The sequence below is a fragment of the Oryx dammah genome, unplaced genomic scaffold, assembly GCF_014754425.2.
Source record: "Oryx dammah isolate SB20612 unplaced genomic scaffold, SCBI_Odam_1.1 HiC_scaffold_6, whole genome shotgun sequence".
Lineage (NCBI taxonomy): Eukaryota > Metazoa > Chordata > Mammalia > Artiodactyla > Bovidae > Oryx > Oryx dammah.
Window position 1 is genome coordinate 1,264,485 of NW_024070190.1, and position 19,800 is coordinate 1,284,284.

General features: G+C 39.5%; 1 protein-coding gene across 1 annotated transcript in view; it reads right to left on the reverse strand.

Moving 5' to 3' along the window:
- Window positions 1-19,800, reverse strand: part of LOC120865383 (protein bicaudal C homolog 1) — a 354,738-nt gene that overhangs the window by 48,745 nt on the left and 286,193 nt on the right. The window contains exons 4-11 of the mRNA XM_040242641.1: window positions 12,777-12,856; window positions 10,801-10,959; window positions 9,257-9,310; window positions 7,947-8,141; window positions 7,227-7,478; window positions 4,943-5,074; window positions 2,281-2,467; window positions 305-466 (exon numbers count right to left, since the gene is read on the reverse strand). Of these exons, the coding sequence (XP_040098575.1) occupies window positions 305-466; window positions 2,281-2,467; window positions 4,943-5,074; window positions 7,227-7,478; window positions 7,947-8,141; window positions 9,257-9,310; window positions 10,801-10,959; window positions 12,777-12,856 (1,221 nt within the window). The remainder of the gene's footprint in view (window positions 1-304; window positions 467-2,280; window positions 2,468-4,942; window positions 5,075-7,226; window positions 7,479-7,946; window positions 8,142-9,256; window positions 9,311-10,800; window positions 10,960-12,776; window positions 12,857-19,800) is intronic.

A 19,800-nucleotide genomic window follows, 5' to 3' on the forward strand; every position in this document is an offset into this window, starting at 1 on the left:
TAGAACCTGCATTTCCTAATTACCAGGTCAGTGACCCTCAGGTGTTTCTGCCATTGCTCTGTGTATATCATGCTCTTTTTCCTGATCTGCTTGTCACATCTGAAGATTACATATTACGTTTATGAAAAACTCACTGTTTAATTATGCTTCATTTTAACTGATTGACACTCTGGAGAGTTTTTTGGCTGTAGTATGCTCTGAGCCATAATTTTTCCCTGAGGAAATGGAACCACTAGTAAATTTTACTTAAAAACCAATAATACCTAAGAATACACACCTTCGATTGTACTTAAATACTACTGACCTGTGGCACTTGAAGTATTAGCAAGTGGAGGTGCCCACAATGTGGGGCTGGGGGTGCCAGAACTCGGACTTTGCAAAGGACTGACTGAGCTATTCAGAGCATTTAAGAGTGAGTTTGGAGTTGTCGAAGTGTTGAGAGATAAGGTGGTGGGTCCCAAAAGACCTGAAAAGATGAACGTAAAGTCAATACACATAAATTCAAGATTATAATATACAGATGGCATTGATACTGCCGTTAGGAATGCACATTCATAGAATCTGATGTTTTCCAGTCATAAGGTATGAGTGACAGATTACCTTCTTTCAAATATTCACATGAAATACCGCATGATACACAGCTCCAACACTGGACCCTGTTTGTCCACAAACAGATCCAGAAATGGAAGGACAAGGGAGCTCAGACCAGGATAGACCTCAGGGCCTGGAGCACCACCGGCTGCTTTGGAATCATTTCAATGAGCCAGCATGAACGGAACTGTGCTCAAGTGGAAACCCAGTTTTAATTTCTCTGCATAACTCATGTGTCATCTGCTTAAAAAAAAAAAAAAAACTCTTTCTAAACCATTTACAATTAGCAGTGAATTGGGAAATGTTTTCCTGCAATAGGACAGTTTCCTTTGGTTCATCTGCAGAGAGGCTGGCCTCCCTGAAAAAGGTTTCATACCACATTCGAAAGAAGATCTCAGTTCCTGCCAAAGTGCCTGACTGGCATTTCCTGACTTACAAGCAGTGCTCTATTCTTACAACTCTGTTCAGCATCTCCAGTGGAAGGGACAGCTTTGGGAGATTACAGGCCAAGGAGGAAAATTTGTCTTTACTTCTAATGGTGTCTGGGCGGGGCTACTTGGAACCTTCATCATATTATAACCACATTACATCTTTTTTAAAAAGCTAGAATAGCTACTAAAAAATGTAAAGACTGCTGAAAGTATTTTTGTTAGGGCTTCCCAGGTGGCTCATGGGTAAAGAATCCACCTGCCAATTCAGGAGACGCAGAAGATGTGGGTTCGATCCCTGGGTCGGAAGAACCCTTGGAAGAGGAAATGGCAACCCACTTGGGTATTCTTGCCGGGATAATCCCATGGATAGTGGAGCCTGGTAGGCTACAGTCCCTGGGGTCGCAAAGAGTTGGACATGATGGAGTGACTGAACATGCACACACAAGAGTATTTTTTGTTTCAAATCAACACTGAGGCAGAATGATTTGTGAGGGTTATTGCATTAACTTTTTATACACAAGCTACTTAAAATGTACAAAAAAGTAGTGAACCTAGAATAACTGTAATATAGCAATGAACTTTATCCAACAAAACGGGAATCTATAAATGAGACAGTTCGTACCACACCATGACTATTAAATGGCTCACCCTGCTTTCTTAAAAACCTAAAGTACCAAGGTGATGTTTTCTTTCATCTTTCTCTTCTTTACCTCAGATATAAATGCAGGTCCATTTGCTTCCCATGGTGGCTGCAGGCTACGGTTCCTTTGTGTCTGGACGAGGCAAAAGTAACCACTGGGAGTACAGTTCCGCTTGCCTTCACCTCCCCCTCTGCCCACCCCACATGCAGATTTGCAATTACTTTTTGTAAAGCAAACTGGATAATCTTTATCTCTAGGGACTGATGGCAATATTGCTAATGCAAGAAAGAACAAACACATAAATTATAGTCAGCCTGCTCACTTCACTCTCCATGGCATTCTTAATTTAGAAGAACAAACACAGCCACCGAAAATAAAACAGCCAGACCTTGATTATTTATGCATAAATAAAAAGAATCTGGGTAACAGAAATCCAGAGAGTCTAACAACAACAAAAAAATCAAAATAGATTGATCCGAGTGGTGTTGCTTTTCACCTATAGCACCTAAAGAAAGAAAAAAGAGCCTCTAAAATGTAGCCCCAGACAGTAGAAAGAAAGGGAACTGGATAAGCAATCCTCTGGTGACTGAGAAGGGCTGTAATAATAAATTTTATACCTAGTCCAGTGAGTCCAAGGCCTGCAGAAGCTAAGATATCCAGGCTGGGACAGGCCAGGCCAGCAGGGCAGGACGCTGGGGACGGGCTGGTTGCTATGGAAACCCCACTGCTTTCAAGTCCGAGGAGACATTTCCTTGCTTCATACATATTTAAGGCATTTCGCTCAACACTTTTCACAATCACAGACTATGAAAACACATAATGAGAAAGAAAAAAAGTGACACGCGAGTAGTCTATAATGAATTGGGGAAGGAGGTGAGAAAATGAGTATGATAATAAGAATTCCACTCAGGGAATGGATTAATGCTGCCTTAAAGTCAAACTGCAAATTCTAACCACTTATTTCCTAAGTTTACTCCTTTTGGTAAAAGCATAAAAGGTTAATTACCACTTACTCGGTGTGTCCTCCATCCCAGGCACTGTGATAGAAGCTGCACAAATACTCTAATTCCTGCAGAACCTTATGGGGTGAGATTATTATTTGTGTTCAGCGAAGACCCAAAGTCACAGTGCAGCTGCAGGGGCCGGCTAGAGGAGCCTAGGCCGCTCTGTCCTACAGCCCATTCTCATTTACATCCTCTTGTCTTTACATTAAGGCTCCCTTCATTTATCTCAGCTTTTAAAAATCAAATTTGTCACCACAGATAGACTGCACAGTAATGGTCATTTACATTTGACATTTGCAGCCTACCAGTTAACTAATGGACCTGGAGGTACCACTCTTCCTCGCTGATGACATACCTATGACAAAGCTTATGGTGAAACAAATTCCCAAACAATAAATCTTTTTTTCCTCAATGGACTCATCGAGAGAATTGGAAATCTGAACCCATGAGGGAAAGCCTCCAATGGAAAATAAAGAAAATGTGCGGCTGACAAAGCAGTTAAAGCAGTGGTCAGCCTGGAGGCCGGGGAGGCATGATTAAAAAGCTCTGGGATGCTGCAAGGTTTCAGAGCTCTCGTTTACCATTTTCCCCTGACCTCTGCTCATTTCTTGCTGAGCTCCAGAACTCTTCCTGGGCCTGTCCATCTTTACCTGCAAAGTCTCTTTTGTTTGCATCTTTTCATCCCAGTACTACCTACAGTGACTCTAGCCAACTCAAATTAGTCAGATACGAAGCTTCACAATACATAAAATTAATGTCCTGTTCTCTAATTTTAAACTCAATATAGCAAGCTCATTTAGAATCAATCCTATCTTTTCCTTTAAAGTTTTCTTTGAGGAAGGCGTGATTTTTTTTCTCATGTTGGACACTGACTACCACGTTATTTGCATACATACACACATATAACAATACATATTTTTATATATGTACCATAGGCATATATGATAAAATTCATAGTTCAGAAATTTTAAAGGCACGACTGTTTGGTGTTTTATCTACTATAATAAAAATATATGTTACTATTTAGTATATGTTGTTGTGTAACTTTTTTTTTCATATTTTACAAAATTCATTTATTTTTAATTGAAGGATAATTGCTTTACAGTATTGGGTTGGTTGCTGCCAAACACCAACATGTATCAGCCACCGGCATACCCATGTCCCCACCCTCCTGAGCATCCCTCCCCACCTCCCTCCCATTCCACCCTCCAGGTCATCGCAGAGCGCTGGTTTGAGTTCCCTGAGTCATACGGCAAATTCCCACTGTCTATTTTCCATATGGTAATGTATGTTTCCATGTTACTCGCTCCATACATCCCGCCCTCTCCTCCCCTCCCCTTCTGACCATGTGCATAAGTCTGTTCTCTATGTCTGCATCTCCATTGCTGCTCTGCAAATAGGTTCATCAGTACCATCTTTCTAGATTTCATATATATGCATTAGTATATGATATTTGTTTTCCTCTTTCTGACTTATTTCATCAACTTGCTTTTTTTTATTCAACACCACTCTTGTCGATTAACTTCTGATACAAAGTTTTCCTCAACACGTGTGACTAGAAATAGAATTGCTGGTGGTAGAATATCAGTGTTTTTGTGATCAAATGATCACAAACTACTTTTAAAGTGCTTGGGCCAACTTACCCAGTTTAATGCAGGAACATTTCTCTTTCCTCATATCCTTACCAGCACTTAATATCATCAGACCTATCCCAGTAAATTTTTGAGAGCACATGTAATTACTGAAATTTTACAACATCTTAAGAGAGAAGCTCCAAGAAAGCTGAACTAGGGACACTTAATTATTTGAAGTATTTATGAAAGCAAATGGGCACCTATTCTTCAAACCTCCAAGGGCTAGCACAGTGGCTTACAAGTAGTAAATAAACCAAGCATTTTTAAAACTGCTTTAGATCTGTACACACACATGTGGACAGAACACAACATTTAGCCTCACCAACTCTGTGGCAACTTAGTAAAGCTTAAAGTTACCAGATTGCAAATTGAGAAAAAAAGAAAAAGTCTCCTTCCCATATATGTAATTAAAATAATGGTCACAAATAGACTCCAAAAACCAACACATATATAAAGAAAATGATCAGTAACGAATGCTGTTACAAATCTGCCTTTATATAAAGTAAAATATAATATGTAACAGTGTCTATTATATAGAAATCAAGTGCCATGTATATGCAGATATTCATTTACATGAAAATCACACTATATTGAATGTGATATGACACTTGGTTCTCTTTGGGCCCAGACGCTGAACCCACCTTGCTTGGCTGTTTTGGCTTTGGTTTAATACTGATGAAGACATCGAGCTGTTCCATCAGCTGAGCAATGAACTGTGGATCGACTTCAATTTCTTCCTTCATATCAAACATCAGCACAAGGGGAAGACAACCCTAGAAAATGCCACAGTGGAAAGTGTGGGGGGTAAAACACAATTTGTCTATACATCCGATAGTTTAACACGCCTACAGATACACAAGACTTTATAGACTTAAAGAGTAAGAGTCCCTTTGCTGTCCACCAGAAACTATCACGCTGTTCATCAGCTGTATTCCAATACAAAATAAAAAGTTTAATTAAAAAAGAATAAACCAAAGTGTCAAAGCTAAATTATATGCCTTCACATAGCTTAGAAGGCTGGCGTGGAAATAATACGGAGGGGTAGAAACTATCTTTTGGATGATGGAAATAAGTGTCTTGTGTTTCTCATTCTGGCCATCAGTTTTTTTTACCTACTCTCCCCCTTGGAAAAATTCTTCCATTCTCTGACTTCAGCTTTGTTGGTGGTGCCAGAAACTATATTCGCAGCCACATGAAGGGTAGTAATCTTGTGGTCTGGCTCAAAGACTTACAATGGAGGCTTTTTACTGTCTCCTGAAAGAAATCTAAACATGTATCAGAATTTAAAAATCTCCACATTTCCACCCAGCTTGGCTTGTGCAGTCACAGGTCTCTCTGTGTATGTCTGCCCCTTCTCCAAACTACACCAACCTACGGACAGTCTTTGCAACAGATTCTGTTCCTCAGTATCTTAACTCATCACAAGGCTTCTTTGCCAACCCAAATCCTGCTTCTCCTTTGATGCAGCTCAAACCTCACCTCCTTCCTGGAGGAAACTGCTACCATCACCCTTTCCTGTAACTGTCTCTTCAGCATAGAAGGCTTTAGCACTTGTGCTTTTTCTCTGATTCTTTCTTCCTGGCTCCTCATCTACTGAGTATAGGAACTACATCCCACACTTTTTGTGATGGGTTTGTACATAAGTATTGGAAGAAGTTACTGTCAAACATAACAGAATTAAAAAGAAATCACCATGTTCCATTTCTCTTATCTGTTCCATTTCTCTTCTGGATAAGAGATGTTTATAATGATGTTGCTATAAAAAACGGTGATACTATTTAAGATTTAAGTTAAAGTCTTTTAATTTCTCTCTCAATCTTTCAGTATCGTGCAGTAATAATAATACATCTCATTGCATACCTGTATTTTTGTCAGGTATGAGCACAGTATGAATATGAATTCATAACTGTGCTGATCGCTTGAAAATTTCACTGAACTCAATATCTAAAGAACTTGAAAAGTGTGAAAAAAGAAAGTATGAAGAGTAATCATAATAATCTTTGGATACAAATATGCTGTCTAACTAGCAGTATATTAAAAGTAGCCTAAGTAAGCTTAGCTAAAAAAAATCCTTCACAATGAAATTAATTTCTTAAAATCTCATAATTCTTAGTGATTATAACAAGTTTTCATCTGTCAGAGGAATGGAATCAACAATACAAATCTGGATTTTCTGAAAGTTTCTCAAAAACAGATTCTGCAAGTTAATAACAGTAAAGGTCATGCCTGAAGCTTATGGATTCAAAGGTCACTAAAGGTCTAGCCAGAATGGAAAATATAATGGTATTTTTAAATAAGAATACATGGTATGTCAGTCCATTCTGTTAATATATATCAACCTACACACTGGGTTTTTTAATGAATACAGGAAGGATAGACAGATTGAATATTATAAGCTGAAAACAGTAGTCAATTATGTAACTTATTTTCTTTCAATTCATGATACTCAAATTCATAGCTCAAATACTATAGCATTTTTTAAACGGTATGAAAGATTTATGAAATGTTCAAATGTTTCATGCTACCAAAATTTATTATCTTTGAGGGTAAAATTTTAAATTTATTAATTTTTAGTTGCTCTGTTTAAACAGTGATTTTTTTTTTTTTGGTCAAACACAAACTAACACTAAATGTCAAATAAAAATAACCACCTTCCACAAAATATAGCCGATTATTTCCATGTAACCTGTTCAGTTGTTTAAATTTTAAAACAAATACTGCAAGAGAATTACCCACAAAATGAAATTAAATCTGGGAAGCACCATGTACCTTATTCTTTTACTTTCTTTTACCGAGAAACTTCCTTATTAAACCAGAATTCCAAAGTGCTTCCATAAATACCACATTCCTACAGTATGCGCAGCAACATACACTGTACCCAAAGAGGTAAAAAAAAAACTGTACCATTAATTTCAGTAAACCTACCATGAGATATTGCCTTGCAAGACAGACGGACTCAATGGTGCCCTGGAGGTAGACGGTGGATTTCTTTTGTGGGTTACTGGGATCAGGAAAGTGGATCTGAGCACCCGTTCTCTGCATGATATGTTTGATGTTGCTTCCATTTCGACCCATCATAAAGAGATGATGCTGAGCTGCAATATCCAGTTGCGTGCTCACGGGGATAGCTGACGCCAAGCTCCCGGCGAGATGTTCCAACAGCATGGCTGTTCCTTCCTAGGAGCAAAGGTGGGGGAGAGAGAGTCCCTTGTGATAGCCGTCCACGCTGAAGGGAAAGGTTCTACTGAGCTTCTGAGAGCTATGGGAAAATTCAATACGTCCTTAAAGCCAGAATGTGGGCCTTCCCTGGTGGTCCAGGGGTTAAGAATCTGCCTTCCAATGCAGGGTATGCAGGTTTGATCCCTGGTCAGGGAACTAAGATTCCATGTGTCGAGGGGTGAGCCCATGAGCTAGCCATCAGAGAAGCCCACAGGCCACGATGAAGGATCCCACATGCTACAACTACAACCCAACACAGCCAAATAAATAAACACATATTTTTAAAATAAATACATAAAAATGGGAACCAGAATGCAATATGAGAAAAAAAAAATTCCAGAAAACAAATTTGTCTTAAAATCCTTAAAAAATAAAACTCATATGATTCCTATACCTACAATGTTTGGAATGACCTACACCACTCACCTTCACAGCGCTTGTATTATTCTGAGACCCCCGTACTATCACTGTAGCACCATACATTCGGGACCGCTGTTTAAATGACACTGAAATGTTGTACATTTGTGATATGTGCTGAATAGAGGGGGAATTAGGATCAGGCACTGGTTGAAGAATTCCAGCAATTGGCAGCTCAAACATCAGCACCAAAGGAAGCAGCTCCTAAAATAAAATCATAGAACCCAGAGGAGACAGTTAGGTCACTGCATAGCTACTGAAAGTGAAGATGTTAGTCGCTCAGTCAGGTCTGACTCTTTGCAACTCCAAGGACTGTAGCCTGCCAGGCTCCTCTGTCCATGGAATTCTTCAGGCAAGAATACTGGAGTGGGTAGCCATGCCCTCCTTCCATTCCCTTCCTTCCAGGGAAGCTTCTTGACTCAGGGATAAAACCCGGGTCTCATGCATTGCAGGCAGATTCTTTACCTTCTGAGCCACTAGGGAAGCCCGTTCATTTAGAGATGTGTGTAATTCATTCATTCTTTTCTCAAGATGGGATTTTTTTTCTCAAGATGAAAATTAAATGTGCATTAATTTTTTTAAACACCATCCTTGTAGAGAATGGGGACAAAAAGAAGCAAATGTAGAAAAATATGGGAAACCTATTGAAAATGTGTTCATTTCCCCAGTACCCGTCGACTCCCTCATCCTGCAACAATTAGTGCAGCTCACGTTTTCATCAAAATTCCGCTGTAACTCAAAAAGCAATATGGCTGGAAGTCTCCTGGTCCCTACATGGGAGTGTAGTTTTTATAGATATTAAACAAAAATCTCTAAATTAAATTTGCCTTTATATATTCTTTTAAAATATAGAAGCCACTGGCCCTATATATATGTGTGTGTGTGTATATATATATACATATAGATGATTTAGTTCATTGTACAGTAGACTAACACAACATTGTAAAGCAATCATCCTTCAATAATTTAAGATTTTTTTTAAAAAATAATGCTTTTATTACAGCCATAAACTGGGGAAGGCAATCTGAAGTTTTTAAATGGAAGGAGACTTCTGCAAAACCTGTTTATAACTTGAATTGCCGTGGCATTTTTCCTCCGGCGTCTTTTTGATCATTTCAAAAACATCAGAGCAACAGAGCCAGGTAAAATTCAACCATCTCTAAGAAGCATCTTTGAGACATTAAACAACTTTTGTCACTCTTTCCTACATGTTGAACATATGATCTGGTTATAAACTGATAAATTACAATATTTTTATTGCCTTATAATGCCAACATCGCTGACATTGCTTTATAGTACGAAAAGGAATCGAAACTTACCCGAATTCTAACTCGGGCAGATTCTACTCCTGCTGGTTGTCCTGCTATAGATACCTGCAAAAGTAAAAACCACAGATTTATTGTTCTTGAATCCACTTCCACTTTCTCAGCTATCTACTCCCTCACTACTCAAAGTGTCATCCAGGATAAAACAGCATCGTACAGCATCGTCTTTATCTTGGAGTTTGTTAATAATGAAGGATCTCAGGCACCAACCCAGACCTACTTAATCAGAATCTGCATTTTAACAAGCTCTGGTGATCTGTGTCAGTTGATCAACATGACCTCCTGGACTTACCTAAAACCTCCCAGCCCACAGGGGGCCTCCCACCCTCTTCTCATTTTCTTGTGTTCACTGAATTTTCCCCTTTTGTTTAAACTCTTTGCACACGAGATGGGCGTCAATGTGCAGTGATACTGCCACACGATGTTCAGGGTAATGGACTACTTCCATGCTGCTTGGCAAAAAGCGCTGTGGCTCCACCAGCCCTTTCTCAGGATCTTCTAGGCTTTCCTATGATCCAGCAATTGAGGAACTGCTCTTGGCAGTAGGGCAAGAGGCTGGGGCTCCAGGACAGCGCTCTCACGGGGCAGGCCCCCACCACGTTGTCAGATAACTGCTGCTCTTGCTTTTCACCACGGCTTTCTATCTAGTTCCTTGTGCACACAGGCCACCGTCACCCTCAGTCCCACAGAGAAAAGACCGTCTTATCCATCTTTGTGGCCAACACAGTTTCCCTGTTGTTTAGTTGCTAAATTGTGTCTAACTCTTTGCGACCTCGTGGACTGTAGCCCACCAGGCTCCTCTGTCCATGGGATCTCCAGGACAAGAATACTGGAGTGGGTTGCCATTTCCTCCTCCAGGGGATCTTCCCAAGCTAGGAATCGGATCAAACCCGGGTCTCCTGCCCTGGCCAGCGTGTTCTTTAGCTCTGAGCCACCCAGGTTCTAATATCGTGATCAGAGGAGAGAAAACTTCCAAATAATACAAAGAACACTATCTGTTCAAGTACTAACAGCATTTTGATGTAGACGTGTGAGCTCCATTGGTTTCCAAACCCAAGAACTAGGAAAAAAAAAAAAAAAAGGAGGGGAGCATAAAAGAGAGACGTAATTCAGCCAATGTGAGAAAGTCGGGCACTTGCACGTCGCCTCTCAGGTGGCCCAGGGTACCTGGAGGAGCACTTGCGTGTCCCTGCAGACAGAATCCCAGCTATCAACTGGTGCCTGGACTAGGCGAGCTTTCAGGTCCTTTCCTAACTCACATGCCTTCTGAGCCTTTCTGCAAGGATTTCATTTAATGTTGCCATGACAACCTTCCCTCTCTTCTACCAACCACTTAGAGGTCAAGAATTTAAGGCCCATCTACAACACATCTCTTTATAAAAGCTGAGCACTTTCAGCCTCCTTAGAGGGGGACATAGAATCCATACTACCTGCCATCTTCACAAGTACTCCTGTTCTCACCTCCCCCAAAAGATGCGCATACAGGAAATCCAAGCTTTAATCTGTCCCATAAAATTTCACGTGAAAAGTCCCAGCACCTGGTTGCTTTTTTCTGCTTGATTATTCCTGTTGGAGTCTGGGAAGTGAATGTGGCATCCTGTTTCTTCCATGACCTTTTTAATATTGTTGCCCCCTTTGCCGATTACGTGAGAATGTTCTGTGTGTGAGACATCCATCTTCAAGGTGACCCGATTGCTCTACGTGGAAATAACGTATTATTTCTTGATGTACGAAAAAGGAAAGAACGACTCATAAAAAGACACGTTTACCCCAAGGGAACAGGATTAACAACAAGTGACCCACTGGAAGTTCTTACAGATTTCTTAAGATCATCTTGATCTATAAATTCTTCAATTTTATCTATATATCCTTGGCTCATAAAAAATGTTTCATTTAAAGACAAATCTGTCAGAAGAAATAGGAAGATATACTCTTTACCAAGATAATTTTTTGGACAGTAGCATTCAAGTCAAATTAGTTATAATTACAAATAAACTACTTGTTTTTTCTTTAATAGATATTATTCATGCAAAATGAATTCAAATAACTGAAAAACAGGTTTAAAAAATTGCAAGAGTGAATAAATGTATCTTAGAAATGCTGAACAATGATAAAAAACTAGAAATAAAAATAAAGCTCAAAACTGAATAAAAAAGGATTTACAAACATTTTCACAACTTCTCTATCACTGTATGTCAAACTTTACAAAGTAGGTAAATTATTCTTGCAGGTAGGAAGAAGAGTGAGGAAGAAATCACAAAGTATACATCTCCAGGAGTAAAATGGCTTAAGTAAACCAGTACAGAGTGTAAAATTAACTATACTAAAGGCAAATGTAAAGTTTTTAGACACAATGAATAATTATAGGCAGATTGGAATTCATGTATTTAATTTGGGGAAATGTAGTGCCATAAAATTATAAAGACTAACATGAAATGTTTTCTCATTTATAAAATTGATATTGAAATTCTTCAGTCCTTACAAAGTAAAATTAAAAAGTCAAAATACAGCAAGATTTTAAAAAGATCAGTAGTTGTACACTTTCTGAATTCTTAAATTTTAAACTTAGATCCATTAAATACTTTGGTTTTTAAACTTAGTTATTTTAGCTAACCACTAAAAAAAGAAAAAAAAGATAACCTTTTTTGGATATTGCAAATTTTTAATAATTATAGGATGAATAATTATTTTCTTAAAAAAAGTATAACAGCAACAAAAAGGAACAAAAAAATAGGGAGGAAGAGATTAAAAATAATTTCAATGAAATACTACATGGCAAAAATAGTGGTTAAGAACCAGACAGACTGAATTTGAATCCACCTCCCCACTCATCAGCTATTATATCCTGTGTAAATTCCCGAATATCTCTTTCCTGAGCTTGTTATGAGGATTAAACAAATTAATACTTGTAAATGATGTAGCTAAGTGCCTGGCATAGAGTAAGTGATTTAGAAGTGTTTATTAAAATAAATTCTCAAAAACAAGTATACATTTTTAAATATTTTCACTTCTCTATTGTCTCTCTCTACATGTACTTGTAGAGAGAGAGAACATACCAGACGCATTGTCAGATTTCATGCCATCACATACTCACAGCTATACAGAACATAATTTTGGTTTTCCACTGACATCATAAAAGCAAATATGCTAAATTCTTGCAGTCTTTATTACTTGCTCTATATTAATCAAGGTCAGTGTCTATTTCTGAAGATACCATATACATACATACGCACTACATAAAGACATACACACATACATGTTATGTATTTAAGTATATATATATATATATATAGAGAGAGAGAGAGAGAGAGAATTATTTAATTACCAAACATGAAAGAACCTCTGCAAACTTGAAACAGACCTTTACATCCATTGTAGAATCACGTGTTTATTTTAAAACCCACCATTACTTTCTCCTGCTTTTTCTTCTCCAAATGGCTCTTTCATAACAGCATGAAGTAGTCCCTTGCAGAGACAGGATTCTGACATGTGAGTGTCTTTAACATTCACTTACTTTTGTGTCTAAGACAGACATGATCATTTCCTTGGCTTCCTTAACATCTTCTTTCTTTCCAGAAACCTTAATGTGGGGATCTGTAAGAAATCAAGAACAAAGAGCTCATACGAAACCCCTAAGCTTTGTTTTAAAACTTATGTTACAATATAAGAAAAACTGATTCCATAATACATTCAATATCTGATTCATTCTAGATGCATTGTCACTGTAATAAAAACAGAAATATGTAAAATACTCAAACTGTGCATTTATCTATGCTTTTTTTCCTTCTGAACACTGGCTAACCTATTTAACTTTAAATTTAACTGCAAAATAAGTATAGCATATAATTATTTTTTAAACAAGTGAGGAGTCTATATATTCAATTTATTACTTCATCTCTTGGTACATTCCAGCCCCTGTTCTAAAGGCTTAAAAGGCACTGAATCATTCAATCTACACCACGGTTCGCTTTTTTCTTTTTTAAACTACCTGTATTGTAAAGCAATTTCTTTAGTGAATATCTTGCCTATTTTAAATTCCAATGGTGACATCTCTAAAAATAAAGCATTTTTCAATTAAAGAAAAAAATCCCACAATGCAGTACCACCTCATAGTACAATAGTTAAAATGAAACAGACAATAATAAGTGTTCTACACCACAGTTTTGTGATTGTCTGCAGAGGAAACTAAGGCACAGAGCAGTTTAGCAATCTGCCCCAGAAAACCATTCAGGGGATGTTTCCTATAATCCAGTGTCTTCCAACTCTGGATCCATACTTTAAACTACATGATCATTTAAGAGAGATTCTTATCGGCCAAAGTTGACAGGAGAAAAACAACCTTCATTCAGGAATATTTAATATTTATTCAGAATTAGTACTAAGTAAGTGACTAAGTACATGCTATGTCTGCAGGAAACCACTCATTCTTTCAGTAAAGATTTTCTGAACCTCTGCTATGCTTCTCCAGCAGCCTCACACCTTCAACAGAGGAGGTGCTGGTTCGATCCCTAGTTGTGGAACTAAGATCCTACATGCCACATGCCACGACCAAAAAGAGAAAGCCATCTGTCCACAAGGACCTTACAGACTTGTGCAGGAAGGTAAAAATCAGTCAAATAAACAAATCATCTAGTAACTAGACCGAAAAAGCCTCTTGATGAAAGTGAAAGAGAAGAGTGAAAAGGCTGGCTTTTCTCAACGTTCAGAAAACTAAGATCATGGTATCTGATCCCATCACTTTATGGCAAACAGATGGAGAAAAAATGAAAACAGTGACAGACTTTATTTTCTTGGTCTCCAAAATCACTGCAGATGGTGACTGCAGCCATGAAATTCAAAGACACTTGGTCCTTGGAGGAAAAGCTGTGACAAACCTACACAGCATATTAAAAAGCTTATTACAAAGTCACACTCCACCTTCTTTACGGTCCAGCTCTCACATTTGTAATGACTACTGGAAACATCATAGTTTTGATTAGATGGACCTTTGTTGCCAGAGTGATGACTCTTTATTAATATGCTGTGTAGGTCTGTCATAGCTTTTCTTCAAAGGAGCAAGAGTCTTTGAACATCATGGCTGCAGTCACATTCCACAGTAATTTTGGGGCCCAAGAAAATGAAGTCTGCCACTGTTTCCATTTTTTCCCCATCTATTTGCCATGAAGTAAGTTCTTCTAAACCAAGTTAAACTAGGATAAGCAAAATGAGTCACTGTAGATTTTACCAAACTACACGTATTTTCTCATATTGAGATTTAACCCACCCATCTCCACCTCCCAGTCATCAAGGCCATGACTCCTCAGTCCAGTTCAGTTCAGTCACTCAGGCATGGCCAACTCTTTGTGACTCCAGGGACTGCATTATGCCAGGCTTCCCTGTCCATCACCAACTCTTGAAGCTTGCTCAAGTTCAGGTCCATCAAATCGGTGACACCATCCAATCATGTCATTCTCTTTCGACCCCTTCTCCTCCTGCCTTCAATCTTTCCCAGCAACAGGATCTTTTCGAATGAGTCAGTCTTTCACATCATGTGGCCAAAATATTGGAGTTTCAGCTTCAGCATCAATCCTTCTGATGAATATCCAGGACTGATTTCCTTTAGGATGGACTGGTTGGATCTCCTTGCAGTCCAAGGGACTCTCAAGAGGCTTCTCCAACACCACAATTCAAAAGCATCAATTCTTCAGCACTCAGCTTTCTTTATACTCCAACTCTCACATCCATACATGACTACTGGAAAAACCATAGCTTTGACTAGATGGACCTTTGTTGGCAAAGTACTGTCTCTACTTTTTAATTGTCTAGGTTTGTCTAGGTTTGTCATAGCTTTCCTTACAAAGAGCAAGCATGCTTTAATTCCATGGCTGCAGTAAGCATCTGCAGTGATTTCAAAGTCCAAGAAAATAAAGTTTGTCACTATTTCCATTGTTTCCCCATCTATTTGCCATGAAGTGACAGGACCAGATGACATGATCTTAGTTTTTAGAATGTTGAGTTTTAACCCAGCTTTTTCACGCTCCTCTTTCTCTTTCATTAGGAGGCTCCTTAGTTCCTCTTCAGTTTCTGCCATAAGGGTGGTGTCATCTGCATATCTGAAGTCATTGGTATTTCTCCTGGCAATCTTGATTCCAGCTTGTGTTTCATCCACCCCAGCATTTTTTCATGATGTACTCTGCATATAAGTTAAATAAGCAGGGTGACAGTATACAGCCTTGATGTACTCCTTTCCTGATTTGGAACCACTCTGTTGTTCCCTGTCCAGTTCTAACTGTTGCTTCTTGACCTGCATATAGATTTCTCCAGAGGCAGGTATGATGGTCTGGTATTCCTATCTCTTTAAGACGGGAATTTTCAACAGTCTTGCTGTGATCTACACAGTCAAAGGCTTTGGCATAATCAACAAAGCAAAAATAGCTGTTTTTATGGAATTCTCTTGCTTTTCTATGATCCAACAGATGTTGGCAATTTGATCTCTTGTTCTTCTGGCATTTCCAATTCCACCTTGAACATATGGAAGGTCATGGTTAACATACTGCTGAAGCCTGACTTGGAAAATTTTCAGCATTACTTTGCTAGCATGTGAGACGAGTGCAATTGTGTGGTAGTTTGAGAATTCTTTGGCATTGCCTTTCTTATGGATTGGAATGAAAACTGACCTTTTCTAGCCCTGTAGCCACTGCTGAGTTTTCCAAATTTGCTGACATATTGAGTGCAGCACTTTCACAGCATCATCTTCCAGGATTTGAAATAGCCCAACTGGAATTCTATCACCTCCACTAGCTTTCTTTGTAGTGATGCTTCCTAAGGCTCACTTGACTTCACATTCCAGGATGCTTGGCTCTAGGCGAGTGATCACACCATCGTGATTATCTGGGTCATGAAGATCTTTTTTGTATAGTTCTTCTGTGTATGCTTGCCACGTCTTCTTAATATCTTCTGCTTCTGTTAGGTCCATACCATTTCTGTCCTTTACTGTGCCCATCTTTGCATGAAACGTTCCCTTGGTATCTCTAATTTTCATCGAGAGCTCTCTAGTCTTTCCCATTCTATTGTTTTCCTCTATTTCTTTGCACTGATCCCTGAGGAAGGCTTTCTTATCTCTCCTTGCTATTCTTTGGAACTCTGCATTCAAATGGTATGTCTCTCCTTTTCTCCTTTGCCTTTCCCTTCTCCTCTTTTCTCAGCTATCTGCAAGGCCTCCTCAGAGGGCCATTTTGCACTTTTGCATTTCTTTCTCTTGGGGATGGTCTTGATCACTGCCTCCTGTACAATGTCACAAACCGCCATCCATAGATCTTCAGGCACTCTGTCCATCAGATATAATTTCTGGAATCTATTTGTTCTTCCACTGTATAATCATAAGGGATTTGATTTAGGTCATGCCTGAATCGTCTAGTGGTTTTCCCTACTTTCTTCAACTTAAGTCTGAATTTGGCAATAAGGAGTTCATGATACCAGCCACAGTCAGCTCCTGGTCTTGTTTCTGCTGACGGTAAAGAGCTTCTCCATCTTTGGCTGCAAAGAATATAATCAATCTGATGTCGGTATTGACCATCTGATGATGTCCATGTGTAGAGTCTTCTCTTGTGTGTTGGAAGAGGGTGTTTTCCATGACCAGTGTGTTCTCTTGTCAAAACTCTGTTAGCTTTTGCCCTGCTTCATTTTGCACTCCAAGGCCAGATTTGCCTGCTCCTCCAGGTATCTCTTTACTTTTACTTTTGCATTCCAGTCCAGTATGATGATAAGGACATCTTTTTTGTGCATTAGCTCTAGAAGGTCTTGTAGGTCTTCACAGAACCATTCACCTTCAGCTTCTTCAGCATTGCCGGAAGCCAGCATGAGGAACTCCGCCCATGGCAAAGGTCATGAGGAAGGAGGCCTGGCATACGCAAAGGCATGATCAAGCCTCAGGAAACCCCCTGTTTCCGAGCATCTACCCCCAAAACCAGAGTCTATCTACTTTACTGTTTCATGCTCTCACCTACACCTCTGCCTTTACGGGGGGCTCTCCCCCATCACCATTTCTCTCGGAGAAGGAATAAACGTGCAGCTCCAAGGCAATAAAAATTCCTGGGCGTGACAAGAGTGTTTCAGCTTATGGACTCCTCTGAAGGTTATCTAGCCCGCCTGTATAGGTTCGTCTGGCCACATGTGATTGTTTACAGCCTCCCAGTCTGAGAGGCATGAGATGTTTTAGACTTACTAAAGGCAAATTCTTTTGGGGAGTTGGAAATTATTAGTATAGTGGGTTGGTTAGGAATTATGTTGGTGAAGGGTTTTTCATTTGTTGTGCCAATAATTGCTGCTAATTCCCTACCCTGGGTGTGACAAGGGTGTCTTAGGTCAAACCTCTCTGCTGACAGACTAGCTTATGTGACAGGATTATCCATACTCCTGCCACTAAGCACATGATTGTTTACTACCTCTCAACCATAAACAGCACAGAGAGTTTTGGAGCAGTTTGAAAGTCAAGACCAGGTGGCTCAGAGGTTAAAGTGTCTGCCTCCAATGCGGGAGACCCGGGTTCGATCCCTGGGTCGGGAAGATCCCCTGGAGAAGGAAATGGCAATCCACTCTAGCATTCTTGCCTGGAGAATCCCATGGACAGAGAAGCCTAGTAGGTTACAGTCCACGGGGTCGCAAAGAGTCGGACACGACTGAGCGACTTCACCTCACCTCACCTCACCTTGAAAGTCTTAATTAGCATAGGGCTTTTCTCATTGTTGAGTCAATGATTGCCGCCAGGCCTCCATATCCTTAGGCACCTGGGAATATTAATCAATGTATTTGGAATATAGAAAAGGAAATATAGTAGTTTTAAGGTTAGCAATACTAGACTTTTTGAGTTAATGAATTTTCTCTTTGTAATAGATCACTGTACTTTGTTATAAATCACTGTGTTCTTGCTATGTAAAATGTAACTTTATCAGTATCTTAAGACTAAATAGATCTTAAGGGGAAAATTGGTGCAAGGATTTTCATTTGTTGGGCTGATGTTTGCGGCTAAATCTCCATATTCCCTGCCCTTATAATGAATATAACTAACATATAGGAGAAATAAGTATTAACCTTTAAGCATATAGGAGAAATAAGTATTAACCTTTAAGATTAATCATGTTAACCTTGGGTTAAATAAATTCCTTTCTTGATTGTAACTCACTACACCCTCACCCTATAGGAATGCAACTTTATTTGGAGGGTGGTACCTGGTTTAAGAAAAAACACTCTTGGAAAAAATAAGTTTTTTGGTTATCAGAAAGAAAGGGTCGTAAAATGTCAGCAGGCCTCATGGCCAGAAGATGATGTAAAACCCGTAAGATCTTTTTTTATGTAAAGCACCTGATTTTGATAAAGGTCAGGATTGCTGACCCCCGCGTGACTCTGTATTCATCCCTATGTGTAACAAAAGGCATATAAGCAAACTTAAAAATAAAGAAAGGGGATCAGTTTCCGGAAAGACTGATTCCCCCATGTTGTTCTTTCTTGCTCCCTGTTTTTCTGGCTGAATTCCCATCGGAGCGTGGGTGCTCACCATGTCTACTTACTTGTCCCGGCTTTCAAGCCCACGCAAGAAGGAGCCCAAGGAGGGGCACCTTCCGATATTCAAGTGGCGCCGGCGGCCCAACGTAGATGGTGCAAATGCCTTGTCTTGGAATTGTATTGGTATCCCACGTAAACCAAGTTATTCAGCCTCTTTTTCTCTCCTACTATTTTCTGGCCAAATTCCCATCTGGTACATGGGTACCTACCAAGCCTGCTAATTTTGCCTGGGCTTCTAAGATCGGACCGGGGAGGGGGCCTCAGTGCCTCCTCTCCTTCAGGAGAACGGGAAGACGCCTGCGGCCTATGTATGTGGTGATTGGTATTCCATGTAAACCAAGTTATTCAGCCTCTTTTTCTCTGCTAATTTTCTAATCCCTCTCTATCTGTAATTAAATAAGTTATTTCCAAGGATGCCGACTCCGTCCCTACCTTCGAATCACCCTGGATCCACCAGGGCTGGACCCCAGCACAGCATTGCTTGTTTGGGCATAGACTTGGATTACTGTGATATTGAACTGTCTTGGAAACAAACAAAGTTCATTCTGTCATTTTTGAGACTGCACCCAAGTACTGCATTTCAGACTCTTCAGTTGACTATGAGGGCTGCTCCATCTCTTCTAAGGGATTCTTGCCCACAATAGTAGATGTAATGGTCATCTGAATTAAATTCACACATTCCAGTCCATTTAAGTTCACTGATTCCTAAAATGTCAGTGTTCACTCTTGCCATCTCCTGTTTGACCACTTCTAATTTGCCTTGATTCACGGACCTAACATTCCAAGTTCCTATGCAATATTATGCTTTACAGCATTGGACTTTACTTCCATCACCAGTCACATTGACAACTGAGTGTTGTTTTCACTTTGGCTCCATCTCTTCATTCTTTCTGGAGCTGTTTCTCAGCTGATCTCCAGTAGCATATTGGGCACCTACCAACCTGGGGAGTTCATCTTTCAGTGTCCTATGTCTTTGCCTTTTCATACTGTTCATGGGG